At 48.0% G+C, this 20,620-nt stretch overlaps 1 protein-coding gene across 2 annotated transcripts in view; it reads right to left on the minus strand.

Moving 5' to 3' along the window:
• LOC119383624 (S-phase kinase-associated protein 1) overlaps positions 1 to 19,415 on the minus strand; it is a 37,484-nt gene extending 18,069 nt beyond the window's left edge. Inside the window, exons 1-3 of one of the 2 annotated variants that reach the window (XM_037651883.2) lie at positions 19,252 to 19,415; positions 18,389 to 18,485; positions 13,895 to 14,109 (exon numbers count right to left, since the gene is read on the minus strand). In XM_037651883.2, the coding sequence (XP_037507811.1) occupies positions 13,895 to 14,109; positions 18,389 to 18,485 (312 nt within the window). In that variant the 5' untranslated portion in view covers positions 19,252 to 19,415. Of the gene's footprint in view, positions 1 to 13,894; positions 14,110 to 18,388; positions 18,486 to 19,247 lie in introns of both variants that reach the window. The other variant, XM_049412599.1, reaches the window with a different exon arrangement.
• Positions 19,416 to 20,620: the final 1,205 nt, after the last annotated feature.

The following is a 20,620-nucleotide window of genomic DNA, read 5'->3' on the forward strand; positions in this document are numbered from 1 at the left end:
AAAAAAATCTTGCACCCAACATTTTAAAAACATTGCAAAAAATAATGCATTTTTGATATCTTGACTAATATACATAAACAATTTTTGAAGCACAGTGCCCCTTGATGCAGCCTAAGGAACTACAGTAGACTCATTAAAACTGAACCTCAAGAGACTGGGAAAATATGCTCGATTTAACAGTAGTTCCGTTTAGCGAGGGATGAACAGGGGTGCAGAATACAAAGGTGGAAGTGGGCTTCAGCCTTTTAGAGCAGCTCAGGGAGCAGGAATAATGCCGTTTTGGAGCAGCTTTGCAGCATCAAAAAGTGTGTTTCTGAGCAATGCAAGTTAGTTTTGGAGCAGACTTCTTGGGTCAAACATGACTTAATTGAAATGTTATTTCTAGTTAACAAAAAATTACGGCGGTTTTTGCTAAACACCCAATATTATGAGCCGACCCGATTTACCACAGGTGAATATACATGTACAGTGGAACCCCGTTCATACGTTTTTTTCCCCCTGTCCGCTGAAAAACGTAACAGCCGGGAAAACGCAAGAGTGAGGAAAGCTCCGAAAATGAATGAAAACAGGGCCACTTTGAATTCAAACAATGTATTTCAGCAAGGTGAGCCTAAGACTTAAAAAAATCGAGTATGGTAGACTGCCGATTCTTTCGCTCGCTGGCAAGCACCACGCGTCTTTCAATAACCTGAAAGGCTGCATTGCTGTCGGCGTCGCTTTCACGTGCGACGTACCTGCGAAGGAGGTCCAGGGCCGTGACTGCTTCTCCAAAGCTTGGATCGGCTAACTCCGCTGCCAACTTTCCAGGATCTTGTGGCTCGTGCTCGTCGTCGTCATCGCAGTCACCGTCTTCACTTGCGACCGAGTTCGCAACGATCTCTTGCGATGCTCTGGCACTCCGACGTCACGACGGCCGCATCCACGGCGACGAGGTCGTCGTATGTCACTCCCGTGGCACCCAGCGCATTCATAGCGTCTGTAAGCTCTCGCTCACAAGAGGCTGCTTCCGGTTCTTCAGCTTCGATAGAAGACTCCACTTCGCCGTCCACACGGAAGCCACACCTCGCGAAGCAGTGCTGTGCAGTTGACGCGTCCACTGCAGTCCACGCTGAAGCGACGTAGTGCATGGCGTCGAGCACAGAAATTGTCGTAGGCTGCTGTCCACGATCAATGCGCGCGAGACAGCGCATCACGATGCTTTTCCTGTACGAATGCTTCAGGTTTTTGATCACGCCAGCATCAACGGCTGCAAGTGGCTTGTAGTGTTCGGCGGGAAAAATACAAGCTTGACGTTCCGTAGAAACAGCAAATCTTTCGGGTGGGCAGCACGATTGTCCAGGAAAAGGAGAACACTCCTGCACTGCGCACCCATCTTGTTGAAGTATCGGAGAAACTCTTCAAACAAAGCACAGGTCATCCATGCACGATGGTTGCTCCTGTAGTGACATGGCAGCAGACTTGTGTTCTTGAAGCACCGTGGGTTCCGATACTTGCCGATCACCCACGGCTTCAGTTTGTCCGAGCCATCCATGTTGCAGCAAAGTAGCACTGTCAGTCTGTCTTTGCTGCATTTGCCTCTGTGGCCCGCTTCGCTTTTCAAGCTTAACGACTTCGATGGCTGGACCCGAAAGAAGAGGCCTGTTTCATCGTCGTTATAAATGTTACGAGGCTCGTACCCCTCAATTATACTAGACAGTGTGGACTTCCAATCGTCGACCGTTTCCACGTTCACACTTGCCGCTTCTCCGCTGACAGTCTTGTAGGCGATGCCGTGCCTCTTCCTGAAACGGTCGATCCAGCCATTTGAAGCCCCAAAGCCGGTGATGCCTAGTCTGTCGGCTATCTCCATCGCCTTCTCGCGTAAAATGCTGCCGTCGAAGTTAATACCGGCAGCGCGAGCTTGTTTGAACCAGGTGAGAAGAGCCTCGTCGAGGTTCCCGTACTTGGCGCCACGAGCCTGCTTGGCTTTCGGGCCGAAGAGCGCGGCATTCCCTTCGATCTCTGCATGCTTCAAGACTATGCTGTTAAGCGTTGACGGTGGTAGTCTAAGGTCTTTTGCAATGTCGACCCTTTTCCGCACTGGCTGCGTGTCGACTGCGTTGAGTACGTCCAGCTTTTCCTTGAGGGAAAGCGCCTTGCGCGACGCCATCAAGGCACGACGAAGATCGCGGTGACAAGTTCAACGGTGGTATTCGAGAGGCTTAATACACAACGGCGATTGAAGACGAGTCACGAGACCGTTCCAAACGTGCGACGGTACTTTTATATGAAGGCTGACTGTTACGCACTTCAGGCATTCCATAGTGAAACTTCCGTTGCAAGTACAGTGATGATGGTGATAGCACTTTTCGCGGATTGCCATCTAGTGGCGGCTTTTCCAACTCTCGCTTGCGCTCCTTGCATCCAGTTTGGTAGCCAAGCCAGGCCAAGACTCAAAAAGTCAAATCAAAATGGCAGTGCCCGGGCTGGTTTGGCCACAGAGTTTCTTAGTTATCTAGAGGGAAAACTAGCGCTTTCAGCTGTTGTATGCATGGAAATGCTGGGATATGCGAGACTTTGCTCGCTTTCGCATCGTTCGCGAAAAGCCCGGACACCTCGAAGACGCGTCTGGCTTCAGCGCCTTCCTTGTGTCAAAATAGTCGATTTCGTAGTAGTAGTAGTACTGAATAAACACGTAAAGCCAGTTTTTTTATCACTGCACAAAAACGAGTTTTTATTTAAGTTTGAGAAGCGAAACACGTAACGAACGGCCGCTAATCTTGGAAGGCAGACAATGCCAGCGTTCACTCTGCGACTGTGTCGTCTGTTTTGTTTTTTCGCAGTTTAGTTATGCCGTACAGGTCAGTGGACTTGTATTCTAAAATATAACACGTGTGAATAAGATCCGTTTATAGAAGTTAATTTTTAAAGAAGCTTTATTTGCGCAGTTGTATCCGCATTTTAGCCGAAGCCTTGCTCAACACAAGCACCGCGATTCCCATAGCGGCAACGGCGCCCCTTAAGGGGAGACACTGGTCTCGAAACGAAAAGTTTTATTATTGGAGATATTGTAATGAAATTGGGTGTGTATATGTATTTCTTCCTCCTGTTTTCAAAAATATAATTAGTTTTCATGTACTTCAATTAGTTATCAAATTGTGAGAGCATAAGTGAAATCTAATTAGGTAATTTCTTACGGGTCATTAAGACACTTTCCCTCAGTATTTTTAGGTTCTGTTTAAGATGCAGCTGTAGCCAAAGACCTGCCATGTGGAGCTATGCTATTTATATTGTCACTGAGATATATCATCATATAAGAACTTTCAATTGTATTGACATTGTGTAATCTTGAAATGCAATTAGCTCACATTATTGTTCACAAAATTTCATATGTTCATCTTAGCCACAAAAAAATAGCATAGCTCCACAGTCCTATTTCTTACGAATTCAACGGTATAAAATTTATCAAAATTACCTTACAAAAACATAATGAAAAGATCCGTAAGGCTGGTCAAGTTGGCAAAAAATGTGAAGCTGAGAAAATCGCGTTTGAAGATTGACACGCACTGTATAAATTTCTAAAAGGAACCTTTAACCATAAATTTTATTCACATGTTCCCCATCTGTTTCCCTTCAAAACAAAACAGAAAGTGTCTTGTTCCACCCAAGGAATCATATCTAAAAAAATTTTCCAATGTGCAAAGCATGATCAAAACCCCACCATGACAAGCGGCTGGGGGGTTCTGGAAAAGCCATGGGGTATGAGGCTCAAGCGACTGGCTGCTCATGTCTTTTCAGTCTTTAGGAAGAACCTTCTAGATGTTAGGCAGCATGTTACCCTGGGTAATAGGTTGCTATGCTTGAGAGAATACCTTCAAAGTAGTCCAGGACTGTAATCTTCAGTTGCACCCGTTTTGTGTCTCCTTGCAAGAGTCTTTTTTGTGTTGGTGCTCTTCAGATGAGTTGCATTTGCCTTGCGTAAACGCAGAGAGTCTTTTTCTAGGCTTCGTCGAACAAGGCAATCCCCAGCAATATAGCCCAAACTTGCAGCAATGGACTCGTTGGTTGCCCTTCTTCCTTGGTTGTAGATGGCAACAGCCTCAGCGGCAGCTCGCTTCACACTTTCCAGCGAAGCGTTCCCATTCTTTAAAGTTTGGGTCCAGATGACCGAATGAAGACTCTCACTCGCGTTCTGGGTCTTCCCTTCACAGCACCGTGCCAGCAGGCTCTCATCACTGAGCCTCGCAAAGACTGGCTCCAGAGCAGCCCCAACACAAGCCGGCAGGGCATTCTTGTGTGAAGGTGGACTCTCCCCATTGGCCAAGGCTCTATTGTACTTGCACCAAGAGCTAGCACCCTCGGGGCACTTTGAGTGCTTTGGTGCATCATCTGTCGATGTCATGTGCAGCAGTGTAGCTTCGACTGCCCTCTTCATAGCTGGCACGTCATTGATATTGCTCCTCAGGGCATATCCGTAGTAATTCGCGATCTTCTTGATCTTCTCTTGTGTGAGCTTTCCTCTACCCCCAAGAGACTCACCCTGAGCCTCCTTTTTGTCCACAAGGTTCCGTAAAGCTGCACCCATTCGCTTGTGGACATGGTTGATGCAGTCCTTTTTGTCTATTTGGATAAAGCCGTACACCTCGGCTTCGGACAAGGCATGAAAAGTGCGGCTGTCTCCATCAGAGAGCACAGTCGTGTAGCGCAGACCATGCTTGGCCCAGGACCTCTGAAACATGGTCAGCGCAGCCTCTACTTCCATGCGGCCAGAGTTGCATTCGATGTTTCGTTGGCACTCGTGGGTTGCCAGCCAGTCGGTGTACCCTTCGTCTTGCGGCTGTGGTCCCAGGGCACAGCCGAGACAAAAGTTTGAGTAAACAACATGGTCAATTACAAGGCCAGTGTAGAGCTCAATGATGCAGCCCACACCCATGTGTGAGCTCCGACCTCGCGTCATCCATGAGCCGTCGAACACAACATCGATGTTCCCTATGGGGTTCAGGAAGTCTGTATACAGCTCTTTTATTACTGCCACACTAGCAGCTTCACTTTCAGTCGCTGTGTTTTCGCAGGCTTTCACTAAACTTTTTAGGTGTCCCTGAAACGTCTTGTGGTGCAAGCCTCGGTGCGAAAGGTTCATACACGCACAAAAGTCCGAAAGGGCAGTAACACCTTTGCCTATCATCTGTATCCCCTTCATGGCCCTCATGTTGACTTCGAAGGGAGTGATGGTGGCAGTTCCGCTCACTCTCGGAGAAGAAAATTGCTTCTTCTCGAAATCACAACTGCTGCAAGAAAAAATAAGCTTTACCGCAAGGCCGTACTCCTTGTCCGTTGCCTTCCTCACGCTGAGACTTTTTGCGTCGCATTTGTCGCACTTCGCTTGTGCAAAAAAGTTATTCAAAACTTTCATATCGACGAGCAAAAAATCGGTCCTGGCGTCACCGGTCTGGCACTCCGCGCTTACTCCAAGAAGGTCGAACTTGCGCTGGGTAGCCGACTTTCCAGACAGAACGGTCTTCGTTTGCGCCGATCTCTCAACTCGCTGCGCCTGCTCCGCCGTTGAGTAGTACGCGGCATCAACCCGAAGTGTTTCGCTAGTCGAACTTGGTCCCACGGTGTCGTCAGTTGAAGTTCCCGGCAGGTCCAAAGGGTCCGGCCGCGACTCCAACTCCGCTGCCGACGGTGCACTTGTAGCCGGCGCCTTCTTGTTCCAAGCCCGTTTTTTACGGCTTCCAAAAGGTCGTTGCGTCGATGGTTTCAGACGAGAGTCTCCAGGCATCTCGATCGCGTGGAAAAACTACCGGCACAAAGTAGAGACACGGTCCGTCGAGAAACACGCACGATCGCAAAAGCAGGCGCACACAAACGGACAGCCACGGCGGAGAACCAAACACAAAGAAAAAAAAATGACGTGTCGGTCGCGCCAGCCAATGGGAGACTCGGAAAGGCGCGCTTGAAAAGCGCGCCGCGTGAGAGCCAATCAGTGGCCTGGAAACGACCTTCAGAAAACCCGCGACGGCGGCCGTTCTGCTTGAGCGACGCCATTTTGAGATGGCGCAAAATGTGCACAAAGAAAACAGCTTCAAATCTAGCCCAAGATGGCGGCGCTCGGCCCGCTGCAACGCTCATGGCGCGCGCGGGAAGTTCGAACAAATTTCGTCCTTTTGGGGACATTTTAGTGCTGCCGGGGTGCTTTGAAAGCCGATTTTATCGCGTTTCCCGACCGAATTTAGCGTTAGCAATTTGAGAGTAGGTGCTCAGAAGTACAAACGCCTCGAAAATAAGCTTTGCGAAAAATCGATTTTTTGACCATTTTTGACCGTTCCAAGACCCGCGTCTCCCCTTAAGGGGGGAAGCGGGTCTTTGAGACCGAAAATCAGAAAAAAAATCTAATTTTTGAAAATGTTTTATTTGGATTCTGCCGCTACTGATGCATAACCTCGCCAATTTTCATTCGTCTTAGATCAGTATTTTAGCCGTGACAGCATTTTATGTGCCATCAGCGAGCTAAATTTTTAGCGATGAACGCGTAAAAAACTGGCTTATTCAGCGCTGCGCTGTTGCCGTTCTACGTTCCCTACGGCAGCCATCTTGGTCGCATTCGAAAGAGCCGCGCTTTTTCTTGAATATCCCGCCGCCCTTGTTTCCGTCCACTCAGAATTCATGTAGAAAATCCGCGCCAAAAAAAGGTCCCTCCGCGTGAGCCTATTGGCACAGTGAGCCCATGTGACTAAATAACGCCTTCCGATTCGTCGGGCCTCCCGCGCTGTCTGCTACAGTGCACGCAAAGCGGCAAGTGATGTCGCCGTAGTATAATTGGTTCTCGTCGATTTTCGTCCGTAAAGTTCCAACCCGCGCAAGCTGGCAAGAAACTGGAGCAGGCGTTATCATCCTCAACAAAGACTGCACGTTGCGGCGGCTTACTGGCACGGCGCCAAGCGAGCTAGACAAAGTGCGCCGCAGCCGCCGGGAGTGAATTAGGCCTACGCTCTCGGCCGCGTTTTGGAACTTTGATCATGGCGAAGCCACATCGAAAGTTGCGCAGCGCTCATAAATTCGAAAAAAAAAAAAAGCGAGATCACGGCTCGAGTGCATCAGAAGCGCATCTAGCGGAGGACGGCGTGGCGGGGGAACGCGATTCATCGGTCGAAATGCCGACTTCACCTGTGTCGGCGGCCGCCTCGACGACGTCAGTGATAGGCAGCGTGGTAGAAGGATCGACACGACGTTCTTGACTAGCGCCGATCGTGCGCAACAGCAGAAAAAGACTGAAGATAAGATCTCCGGCTTATCGGCAACTTCCGCTAGCGAGCGCAAGCTGCGGACACTCGCAACAGCGTGCGAGGGCTCTGACCCGTCGGCGGCTAACTACGGCATCGTCGACTTCTCCGCAATCAACAAACTGCTTGAAAGGACATGCACTGGGGCAGTTTCGATTGGAAAATGTGATAAACTACTCTCCTGGTGTCTTCTAAGGCATTTCCAAAGTAAAGCATTTTTACTTGTGCAGCGCTCCTTGAAGATACAGAGCTTTGTTTTTTGCTTTTTTCTCAGTTTCAATTTTTTGGCCACCTTTCATTTTTTTAGCGAGCGTTTCTCAGCTTTGGTGCACTTGATTTTGATCATTTTTGTATTACTGAAAAGCTGGATGTTTAGTGAGCGCAACAAAGTGTCATATGTTACTATAGAAAAGCGTAAGTTTTTACGAGAGAAAATAACAAATATATTTTCTCGGTAATCGAATGGCGAACTTTGAAGCTTCTAACTTTTGTTGTGGGAAAGCTAGAACCATAAAATTTGCTTTTTGAACTCTGATAACTGTAGAATGCAATGACATTTAATTCAGCAGGATCCGAGTAGCCAATATATCAAAAAGGTGATTAAACGAAATTTTAATGAATGATTAATTTAAAAAATTGTCATAAGGGCTACATAAAAACCGAGTTCATATTTGATGTTTACACATGTAAATACATGATCACCGAAGTTTTCATCATCCTAACTTAAATAAAAAGATGCTTCATGTCAAAGTGCCTCTTCCCCCCTTAAAAACAATGCTTTCAGTCTTTTCTGATTTTCTCAGTTTCATTTTTTCAGCCAGTGTGCAATCTTCTGATCACGTTTTCTCAGCTTCCACAAGTCCAATTTTAATCATTCTTCTTTTGTTTAGAACCTAAGTGTTTGGTAAGTGCCGTACTACTACCAAGTAATGCAAGATAATGTTATTTATTAAAACAAATGTCACTTTTGATCAAAGTAATTGAGCTGGTACTGCAAACATGAACTTCAAATGCCTACAACTTTTGTTCTAGACAAGCTAGAATGACGAAACTTGTTTGGCACTCCTTGGTTACAGTAGGTTATAATGACATGGAGTTTAGCAAAAACTATGCAGTACATTTTTTTGGAAAGACAAAAGATTTTTACCAAAATGTCTCTGTTAAGGAAGAATGGTATAACATACATTAAAACAAGCTGTGTATTTAAGATCAGCATAGAAAACTACATAAACCTTGAAATTTTCATCATTCTAACTCAAATTTTGAAAAATGTTTTTCAAAGGCCCACATATCCCCTTAAAGGGGTACTGACACAAATATTTTCAGTTGTTTTTTTTGCATCAAATGAAAGGTCAAGACCCCAAGAGCCTAGAAAAGGTATTGCTAAGCGCGACTGCGCCTTGGAAAAGTAATTACAGTATGTTTTTAAAAGCTAGTTTCGGTTCCTACTGTACCCTGACGTCACAACACGATACGAGCTTCTTGTCAGGTGCTTGCACAATATATAGCGACGTTTCCACGGCCGCTCCGCGCCGTGGCTCCATTGGTGACGTACAAGCGGCCATTTTGGAAGTTTTGATGACGCACAAGCGGCCATCTTGGAAGTTTTGGTACCCGACGTCACCACAACTAGCCAGACCGCTGCATGAAGTCACCGGAATTAGTACTGCAGCCTGACGTCGAGCTAGTGTCGATGTCAGTAGATGCGTCATGGAAAAATTGACTTTAATATCAAATTAAAATATCTTATCAGCATTTGCTGAGCTTCACACTTGCTCAGAGCCGTCTCTACATGCAGGAGGTTGGTATGGCGGAGTAAACTCCTTCAAAAAAAGGTGTCAGTACCCCTTTAAATTCGCATAGACTGTGGCGCCAGGTTTCCCTCTAGGTATTATTGTGAGAAATTATATGGGTTCGGCGTCCCAGGTTGCGACGCATCATGCCGGAACGGGCCCACAGTTGCGACGTAACAGCGGGGTTCGCAATACATGGGATCCTATGGGAGCTATGCCGGGACCGATGAAAAACAACGTAACAGCCGGGAAAACTGCAGTGAGGAACGTAACAGCGGGGTTCCACTGTACACATGATCCCATCCTTAAAACATCACAGATGACAGAGGAATACTTGGAGAAAAAGAGATAAGCTATGCTTTGGATCGCTACACTTGACTAGATGAATGAAGAATGTTCATGTCAATAAAAACATACCCGAAATGAACCACGAGCTATCCCAAATACAACGTGCCTGAATGACACTGGGCATGGATGCGGCTGCGTCCTTTGTGTAGGCAACGCTCAGTGTTGCTCGGTCGACGCGATAAGACTAGTCGATTTGGTGCTTTGCACTGCCAATGGTAAATTTTCACGGAAATTGCAGTTTGTGCCCGGCAGGCCAGATTGGTGCAACTGGGGCAGCACTTCCGGCCCCGAGAATACAAGTACGAGACCAATCATAGCGGAGGCAATAGTTCCATTTAAACAGCGGTTCTGTGTAACAGATTTCCACCCACCAAGAGAGTACAGTCGACGACCGATAATTCGGACTCCACGGGGAACGTAAATAAGTCCGAATTATCGAATGTCCGAAAAAACGAATGCGCCAGAAAAAAAAAAAACTTTTATTGACACTTCAAGGTCCCGGTGGCCGAAAAAAGTTGTCAATGCGTTGCTGCCCGCACTTCCGCTTACGTGCAACCAAGTCCGCCTGTATCTCCGCCAGTGTGATGCGATCGCTGTACGATGACGAGCTGGTTCCGTTCGTGAAGGCAACGCGTCTGTGCGGCGCACTTAGCGGTCCCACAAAGAGGCAGCATGAATGGCGGCGCGGCGCGTTTGGGTTCTCGCCTATTAAATGCGTGCACTACGCATGCAACTGCCCCAGGCCACATGCACTATCGAGCAGTTGACTGAAGATGCTTATCGTAAGGCTCGTCAGCGAATGAGCCGTACTGGCGCATCGCGACAAAGCTGACTTTCGGACTCTGCTACTGTCGCAAACAGGCCGACTCGCAAAAGCGCTGGTTCGAACCTACGAGATGATAGACGCGGCAGAGATGCGGGCTTCAATTATTGCCTTTCGAACCTGCAATTTGGGCAGAAAGTCCGAAAAATCGGACGCCGAAGAGTTTTAGCGTCCGAAATTTCTGACGTTCTTGACCACTGACGTCTATGGGGCTGGTGACGGTGCCGCGAAAGCATCCGAATTTTCGAGCATGTCCGGATAACCGGGCGTCCGAAAAATCGGCAGTTGAATGTATCTGCCGCCTTTCGTTGTCGGCGCGGCCTTCGGCGCTGGCTGTGAGGGCACCGTTGGCACCATTTAACTCAGATCTTTTGAGACAGCAGAGCGTAAAATAAAGCAAGTTGCAAGATAAAAATGAACGCGCGCGCAGAACGCTTTACCGCAGACGCATTCGACAAAATGGCGGCGATAGCAGCGCAGCGCGGGGATACAGGAACCGGAATGTAGGATGTTCGCGATGTCGATATGATTTCCCACAGTTGACCAGTGCCTCCAAGATCAGCATTTCCAATCCCAAATCTGAGGCATAAAGTAGCGATCGAAATAGAGCCTCATAGATCTCCAATTAGCTTTCGTTTTGATCTCTGAGGCCATACTTTGCATGGTATGGGTGCCGGAGGAGATAATGGCTGGCGATTCGGCGTGCGCGACAGTCTCGGACAGGGTCCGGATTATCGAATGTAGATCTCGCAGCTGTCCGAAATATCGGTCGTCTTTACACATTACAGTGGAACTTCGATTATACGTCCCCCGGTCCTGCGACGACCCGCGTTTTACGACGAATTGGCTTGGTCCCGGCAAAACCCCCATAGAAATAATGTATTAAAAACCTCAATTGTACGACGCAATTTTACGCCGGCCCCGCCTCGTACGACGCTTTGCTGGACTGTCCGAGAAAAAAAAAGACCTACGATGACGCGGGCTGGCACGCAAACACACTGCGGCCGGGCGAAAAAAGTCGGGAAACCGAGGAACCGAGTTCGTATCCGCGCTGCCACCACAGGGCCTCTTCAATTTTTCGACACGCGGTCGGCCATAGCTAGCCAGAGCCAACGTTGGCCGGAGCCAGCCGGAGCGCATTCGTTTTGTCGCATTGCACTGCGCACTTCCGTTGTCGCCTTTTTTTTTTTTTTCTCTCTCTCCTTTTGGGTGGTTTTGTAGTGACCGTGACCGTTGTGACCGCAGTGACCGTTGTGAGCAGATAACATGGCAGATAATCTCGAGCTCGCTTTCTAGTATACGATAACTTTCACTACATTTCGTGTCGTTATACCGGACGTGTTGAACGGCGATTGTTGAGCCAATGTTTGCGACAGCCGCGGGAACCGGAACTCGCCGCTGTCTAGCTACCAGAGGGCTGGGGCGTTTTAGCCGCTCGCGATTGGTCGAAGCTTGCAAATCGAATAGGCCTACTGCCGTGCTGCCATTCAGCCATTCCTTCACGTGTTTGCCTCATCGGTTGGTTGTGCTGCGCCGCAGCTGCTGTGTCCACGTGCAAAATTTTCTGTGTTCGGTCATTGGTGTGCGAGGAAGCTTTCGAACTTTTGGTTGCGAGTGCTGCGTCTCGCAATGTCGCGGAACCGAAAACCGCTGACGCTCGGAGAAAAGCTTCGCATAATCGAGGAGGCAGAGAAGCGGAACGGAGCAACAAAGGCCAGCATTGCCCGCGACCTGAACATTCCCGAGTCGTCGCTGAAAACGATCCTCGCGAAGAAGGACAGCATCCTACTAAATGCGGCAAAGTTCGGCCTGAACAGGAAGGCCGCGAAAGATGGCAAATATGCTGCCATGGAGAAGGCCCTCGTTGAGTGGTTGCGTCAGGCCCGCAGTTCAGGAATCGCCGTGGATGGCGCAATTTTGAAGGAGAAGGCTGAGACAGTTGCATTGCGCTGCGGCATTGACGACTTTAAAGCCTCCAATGGCTGGTTGGATCGCTTTAAAAAACGCAGTGGAGTTGTGTACAGCCGCTGCTGTGGAGAGAGCGCGTCAGTCAGCTCCGACACTGTAGAAAAGTGGACTGCATTGCTGCCGGAATTGATACGGGAATACAAACCGTCCGACGTGTTCAACGCAGACGAAACTGGATTATTTTATAATATGCAGCCAGAACAGACATTGGCATTCAAAGGAGAGAGCTGTCACGGGGGTAAGCGAAGCAAAGAGCGTCTTACCGTATTGCTTTGCGCTAATGAAGACGGCTCTGAAAAGCTTCCTGCCCTCGTGATCGGCAAGTTTGAGAAGCCGCGATGCTTCAAGAATTTGAAAAGGCTGCCGTGCCAGTACACGTTCAACCGGAAAGCCTGGATGACGGCTGCTATGTTTTCTACATATCTGCAGCAGCTGGACTTCAAAATGGGGGCTAAGAACAGAAAGATTCTTCTTCTGCTTGACAATGCGCCATGCCATCCATCAGATATGTCGCATTTGAGAAATGTGAAAGTTGTATTTCTGCCCCCCAATTGCACTAGCCAGCTGCAGCCACTTGACGCTGGCGTCATCAAGTGCATGAAACAGAAATATCGGAAGTTTCTGGTGCAGCGTCGGCTGGCGGGCATGGAACGCAAGCAGTTGGATAAGAAGCTTTCTGTGCTTGACGCAATGCACTACATTGCTAGTGCATGGGACGCAGTCACGCCAGAAACTATCGCCAACTCCTTCAGGCACTGCGGCTTTAATAGAAGTGGTGCTTGTTCTACCAGTGAAGCTGCACTGCCTGTTGACGATGAACCAGAGTTCGGCAGCCTGGAGCTGCCTGGATCTTTCGCGGACTATGTTGGTGCCGACGACGACGTTGCAGTGTGCAGTGAAGTGTCGCTGGATGACATTATCGAAACTGTGCGTCCCGACACTGCGGGAACTTCCGACGAGGAAGAGATGGACGACGCTGCAGAGGCTAGCGTGTCCGTTCCGACTTACGCGGACGTGTTGTGCTACGTCGACCACATTCGGCGGTTTGCTTGCGCACGCGATGAGATCGGCGTCTTGCTGCCAGATGTTGCAGCTATCGAAAGAAAGCTGATGCGTCGTGGCTGGGCAAACTCTCAGAAGAAAATCACAGATTTTTTTAAAAGGTGAGAAATAAAGGTTCGTTCACACCTCCGATAAAATGCGTGGTTGTCATTTTTTCAATTAATTTAATCTACGTTCCTCGGAGCAGCGTACGTTTGTGCCGCGGACTTTCTTAGGCATTATGTGCCCGCTGTTGTGGGGCAAAAATGACCGTCACTGCCTATATTCTCGGTTTTTCGATTATACGACGCCCGGATTATACGACGATTTTGCGCGGTCCCCTGAAAGTCGTATAATCGAAGTTCCACTGTACTTCTATGGGATCATCGGCGGTGCCGCGCGACTGTCCGAATTACCGAGCATGTCCGAATTATCGGTGTCCGATTTATCGGTCGGCGACTGTACCGTAACTGTAAGAGTACTGTCTGGGCAGAATTAGTGCTATCTTGTGAAATGCAAGTGCTGAAGCACCGCACGGCTGGCCACGAAGCACTTTTATCTGAATAGAATATAGTTTTGCTACCTAAATTTTTGGTTCAGCTACTGCACAGAAGAGGACGCTCTTTTTCAACAATGTCTATTACGAAGAGAATACCGACCAGAATAAGCTCGAAGAGGGTGCCTTGGTCCACCTTGAGAAAGTCTGCGTCCCAGGAGGAGATGTCATCCGTGCGCTTTTCCTTGTTCTCGTCATCCTCTGGTGGGGGTGGGTCCTCCTTGTGGTATGTGGCCCAATGGATCACCTTCTTGAGGATGGCCGAGTTGACATTAGGCAGTGGGACCACCTCATCTTCGTCATCATCCATGCCCAGGTCTGCAAGACGACGAAACAGTTAAGACACAGCACACAACAAAGCTAACAAAGTTTCCAAGCTCGTCTATGTGAAACCAATGGTACAAACTGCTAACAGCAGCACGCAAATTCAAATCCTAGTGAGCAGAGGCAGAGTGGCATGGTGCAAGGTTTTAATCCACATAAGTTACAACGCAACTTGAGTAGACAACTTCCTACCAGACTGACTGCCATTGGGGTGAGAGAACACAGGAGAGCATATCCATGCTGTCTGGGTGGGTGTGCGCACACCGCTACAAAGCGAACGTGGTTCAACAAGCCATGCTAAGGAAGCTTTAAAATGCTGGAACTTGGGGTGGAGGGGCGATACTTATCTGATGGTGTAGGCTTTGCAGTTTCATACTGAAGACAGCTATAAGCTTTGTGTGGCACCCCGCTTGGCGAATGGTTTGCAGCAATGTATACAAGGGGAAACATTACATCATTAAAGTGCAAGAATGAAAGGGGACAGGAACATGACTTGTTGAAGACCGTGAAAAAATAAAGGGCTGCGATTTTATGCTGTAATCACTACGTCTAGTCTAGAATTATTTACAACATGCAGCCAGCACACTATTCGAAGGCTATCCCGGCAAGAAAGCTGCAAGCATACAGCTGAACAAGGATAGTGGCTACTACCCACAATAGAATAGGTGCAGTGAAGTGTACAACGGCAAAATAGACTGCGTATCACCAGACAAAAGGGCTGTGCATACACACCACAAAGCATCAGTATGCCTATGCACACAGCAAATACGATGTTGAACAACCCACCTCTACCACCACAAGGTGAACGCTACTGGTTGAACATACAAGGAGGGTGCTTTGTTTTAGATGAACATCGACCGAGGCAGCTTTGCAAAAAAATTTGCAAAAGATATGCATGCACACTCACCAGGCCTTGTCAGTAAGGTCTGTCCAAAAAAGCACAAATGGTCAAACAAGCATGAGAAATAGGCGGTTGGGTCCCTGCCAGGAAACTGCTGCAGTGGCAGGAGCTAGGGCACACATGGCCTATAGTTTGTGGGAGACTGCGCAATCATACCAGGGTGTCTAAATTTTCGTTATTCCCACAACCTTGCCACCTTTTTTTTTTAAAGGGACACTAAAGAGCAAAAAGATTTCTCGCATTAGTAAAGTAGTCTTCCACGATACCAAAAACACCACTCGTCTTAATAAGCGAGAAAACGCGCATAAAGAAAATACAGGTGGCGACGCCACCTTGGAATTCCCGCACCATTTGCCGTGACATCACATTTTTGACGGCGCCTGCTTGGTCCTACGTAGTTCCTAATCTGTTAAATAGAAGTACATTGTCCTCCGAGGGGGCCAGAGACTTGACATAACGAATTTGTGGAAATTTTGTCGAGCCAGTGGCGCCAAAATACGCTAAATGCTCTGAAATCCTTACGTCACGAATTGCAAAGCGCGGTGCGAAATTTAAAAATGATACTTTGAACTTTGTTTTCTCCTCCAATAATAAACCTATGGTGGCGAAATAGACTACACAAGAGTTCTCCGAGCACACTATCAATCTAAACCAATTCATTGTTTCTCTTTAGTGTCCCTTTAATGATGGTTTCGAGCATATTACACAACTGGCAAGCCTGCTCGGAAAACTGCATCATTGTGGCAGTACAGTGCAAAGTATGGGACAGTGAAACACAGGACAGTGCAGAGTCCCGTGTGTTTCAACATCCCGTATTTTGTGCTGTTCTGCCATAATGTAAATGAACCAACTAGCCCACTTATGAACCCTTGCGACTATCTGAAGTGGAAACGAGCCAGGGTGGCGGTAAGGAACTTTCAAAAATTGAGTGCAGAACCGAGGACACCTGCCATTGCACAGACACTGAATGCACTTGATGTGGCCCGGCAAGACCCTGCTCAAAGTGCCTCTGGCCAAACCAGCATGCCTTCAAGCTGTGCAGAGGTCACAGTCAAGACAAAGGAGGACAAATTTATCGGCATGAGTAACGTGAACAGTATGCACTGCCTGTTTTTTTACGCTTCTGCTGAGCCGTTCACAGCAGCTGCAGAAAAAGGCATGCTTAAGCATTGATCAAAGGTGAATGTTTTGACAACAGTTGCACAGACTGTCACGAGTCAAGTTTCCATGATCCAGACAAGTTTTATAAAATTCCGCAAATTTTCCAGGTTGGTAAACGCCTACGAGTAGGTAAGCAGATACAAAGGCAGGTGGCAACGCTTGCGAAATTTGTAGGCACTCGTTTACAAAGCTAATGACAGCCGCCAGAAAGGTCTATAAACCACAACGAATGTCCACACTTATTAGCCCCCCCCCCCCCCTGTATTAAAGGGGGCTACTTTTGTGAAGGACAGGGGCACCCAAAGGCGGGCAAAGCCGCCTTTGCAGCACTTTTATGGGAACCCACCCATGTACACAGGCGGCCACTGTTAACGGGAACATCGGATCGTGTAGCGGCAGCTCGGCGCCACCGCCGGCAAGCGGCTGCAACGAGTTTCGCGCAGGCGCAGTGCGAGTGTGCTCCGTCTGCTTCCGCGCTGTGAATCGTTGCGAAGCAAACCGTTGACGCAACGAAAGAGCACCGGACACGGTGCTCACTGCATCTGCGTGAATCTTGTTGCAGCCGACGGCCGCCACACGCTCCGATGTTCCCTTTAACAGTGGACCCCTGTGTACATAACCCAGCACTTCTAAGGTACTACACGAAGTACAGCTGAGGATGCAATAAACAAGCGCAGTACGTTGAACACAGGAGATTGCAAAACTGATCCAAAGTGAACCTGCTACCTATTTTCTTTAGAAGCAGAGACTAAAAATTGCGACATGGCAAGGTTTGGAGCAGAACGCAGTTTTTGAAAGCAAACAAGACAATGAACACTACGAGTGAAATAGGATGCACATCCTGGAACAGCCCATCGCAAAGTTAACATCCCGTATGGATTGACTTGCTATGTGCAACACGCCTACGGCTCTCCACGCATTTCCAGGATTAATGCTTGCCACAAAGAATGTGGTGAAGGGCATGTATGATGTTTGCATGTGCGAACACACTGCATGAACAGAAAAGACCATGTAGCTGGTGGCAGTTAAGTTATCTAAACCAGTTTTCATTCAAAGGGGACAACAGGGGCACCCGATGAAAGCTAAAAGCCTAGCACAGATCATGTTGGAGCTATTGAATGGTTTCCGAACGGTCAGAGGCATACTTGTTGCAGTGCAAGTATGAAAAATTGGTGGAAATGCACGTGCATGCACAGATGAGACTAGACCAATAAATCGCAAAGCAGAATATAAACCTGAATGTGTAGACTTAAACGCGCAGCTAGGCTAGTGCTGGCATCTCTTAGAAAAGGCACAACAAGAACACCGACATGAAGGACAGGATGACTGCCACCCATGGACGTGAAGGCAGCCGCCCTGTCCTGCATGTCTTGTGCCTCCCTTTCACAGAATGTTGCTCAAGTGGCAACCATGTGAGTGGTTGTCAAAGCTGGGGCTCTTGAAAGCCAAAAACATGCAGACATGGCATGCAACAGTGGAAACGAACAGTTAGTTTGAATTGTCCATGACCATGTAGCAACAAGGCCGACGAGTGCACGACTGATCTAGCGAACTTATGGGTGGACATTGCAGGGCTTCCACACTAGACACTTTATGAAGTTATGGCTCCAGTCGATTTATCGGAACGTCTCATTCGAGTCAGGTGGGCACAAGCATGCCTGTGGCCAGCATTACCGCGACCTTCAGGAAGGAGCACCTAAGGTGCTTGGTGAAGCAGCAAACCTACGATTACCAGGCTCACGAAGACACTGGCTGACCCCCTCCACCAACATGAACAGCGACATTCACACTAAAAACTTGACACATCTGTGGCAATGTGAAACGAGTAGGTTCGCCTAGCGTTGATGTTGTCAGTTTTTTGTAGGAACTTGTAAGTGCATTCAATGAATGAATGAATTGCACAGGCATTGGGCTGAGAATGGGAGAGAATGGGGCAAAGCTTTTGAATGCGTGCCAGTAAAGCTATGGTCGCAGCAAAATCTACCGAAGTCATGACGCGAATGTGCGACCCAAAACAAGAAATACACAAACGCACAAGAAAAAAAGAAACAGACACCCCTGTGGTTCAGTTTTGTTAGCTCGCCTCGACATGTCACGGACGCTGGTGCACGCGGCTTCGCGCAGCTTGTGCGCTGAAAGCCCCGACGACTACATTAAATGAACGCATTGCACGCCAAATGAAGACAATGAATGAGCTGCGAATACACTTACCTTCCAGCATAGTCTTGATGGTGACGGACGCCTTCGCTATGTCGACGTCAACGTCGAAGACTTCCCCGTCGGAGCTCTGAAGCTTGATGTTCGGCATCTGAGAAAGACCAAGGCGCGGTTGTAAGAAATAGCAGCTACAGGTTAGCAACCGCAGTGGCAATAAAAGCCAGAGTAGTCCTTTTCCTTGGGATCAGATACGCGTGGTAGAAACAATAACCACGTGGGTTGACTAGTCAACGCGGCCATTAGAGGCAACACTAGCGCTGTCACTGCCACTATCAGTCACCGGCGCTTGAAACGAATCGAAATGTAGCCAAATTTTGACAGCGTGTTGCAATATCGGCGAGAAAAAGAACTGTCGCTAGGTAGCGGCCATGACAGGAAAATAACGCAGTGTCCACTATCGAGCATGAAATGCAACACGTCAGGCGCGTCGCAAGAGCGGATAAGCATGGACGGTAAAAAAACATTGAACGCAAGACGCAGTGGTCGTGCACCGCACCGATAAAAGGTAAGCTTAATAAGGAAGCGCCAAGTCATTCGGTCAGAAGTTATTAGTAGCCCCCCCGCATGACAAAAGCCAAACAAATGACTTCTCGTAGCGGCAACGTCCAAGAGACAAGCGTTAACAAACAATGCCGAATGGAAGCCAGGAAAGAACAAAGGGGTGAACACTAGACCTCATATTAGAGAACACGATAACATGGCTGAAGACTGCACGCGCAGACAATAGCACGAACGGGTGTTCCAATTCAGTAGGTTAGGCTTAAAAAGAAAACCAATAAATGAAACGCGCCACTTCAGGATGCCTGCTACAGATGAGGTGCTCCTTCAGATCCGTAGAGGTGGAATGCAATACTCACGCTGAAGTCTTGACTATTCCGAGCCCCGGCAAATTTCCAAGAGCACAACTTCGACACTGCAAACGATCAGCGACGTTCGAAGGGGGTTTATGAAGCCTTCACAGCTCGGCAGCCCTCTGCTGGTTTGAGAAATGACTTCCTGTTCCTGTTCGAAAACCCGTCTCATCGCAATGCTTACCCAATGATGCTGAAGCCAAAGAAGCAGATTAGAAGGAATTACATAGGTAGCGCCACCTTCTCAGTTTTGTTTATATTAAAGTTACTAAACATAATTATTGTTACTCCAAATTTACGTTCGCCCAGTTTGCTTTAAAATAATTATAATATCTGCAGAAAGTGAAAGTTATTAATGTCTAAGAACGCCAATTACAAAAAAAATTATGTTTGAGAACATAGCGCCGCTACTGTGCGCTAATGTCCCTCATGCAAATAGGAGCTGAAAGACAGGCATAGCAGATGTATGAGAGGGTGCGCGTGTTCGCATGCAGCGCTCGAGCTACTGTAGCTCGAGCCATTCTCAGCGTCGTCGTTCACGGCGAACAATTTTACTATGGCCAAGTGCTACATATTAAATCAATTTATTGGAATAATGCGTAGAGTACAAATGCCAAAAAAATGCGGCGCTGCATGCATAGAAATTAGAATGTTTCGAGTGTAGGCCGCATACACATGGTTTTGCGCTGTGTAACATCGCATTGTTATTTATTTCAAAAAAAAAACAAATGAACAAATATATTGCTATTTTTGTAGTCTGCGTGGCGTGCGTACCGGAGGCCTGCGAGTAACATACAGCACCGCCGCTGGCACCGCTAGGCCCAGCTTGCATGCTTTGTTTGTTTGGAACACGTGGTTTTATTATCGCCGTGTTCGGAATGCTCAGTTGCAAGCGGGCTTCAAGATCAAAGCGCTTGCTCTTAGTATATTTGTGCGACTTTGCAGACTCGAACTGTATTCGGCGTTGTCAGGTACATTCTCAGAAGGGGACGGATTTCTAAGCGCATTTCTCAGCCGTACCGGTAACTGCAGGATACGAGGACGGACTGGATTAACTGTTCGAAAGCGAGGGGGTGGAAGATGAGCAGCTGTAATTGAGGGAACGCAAGTGTATTTCGAATTCCACGCAACACTATGACTACAGTGATAAGCACTTTTGACCAGGGACCTTTTCACCCTCGTTGGGGCAGATATTCTCTAATTACAGCTGGGGGTGTAGTAAATGGTCAGACAACGCGATAATGTGAAAAAAAGAAAGAAGGAAGTGAAAAGCAGGTAATTAAAACGCACACTATAACATCCTACTGTGCGAGCCCATGGCTGTGAGCTAATGTTACGGCAATGGCAACGTCAACATTCTCACGTGAGAGTTCAA

Source organism: Rhipicephalus sanguineus, chromosome 2 (assembly GCF_013339695.2).
Source record: "Rhipicephalus sanguineus isolate Rsan-2018 chromosome 2, BIME_Rsan_1.4, whole genome shotgun sequence".
NCBI classification, from domain to species: Eukaryota; Metazoa; Arthropoda; class Arachnida; order Ixodida; family Ixodidae; genus Rhipicephalus; species Rhipicephalus sanguineus.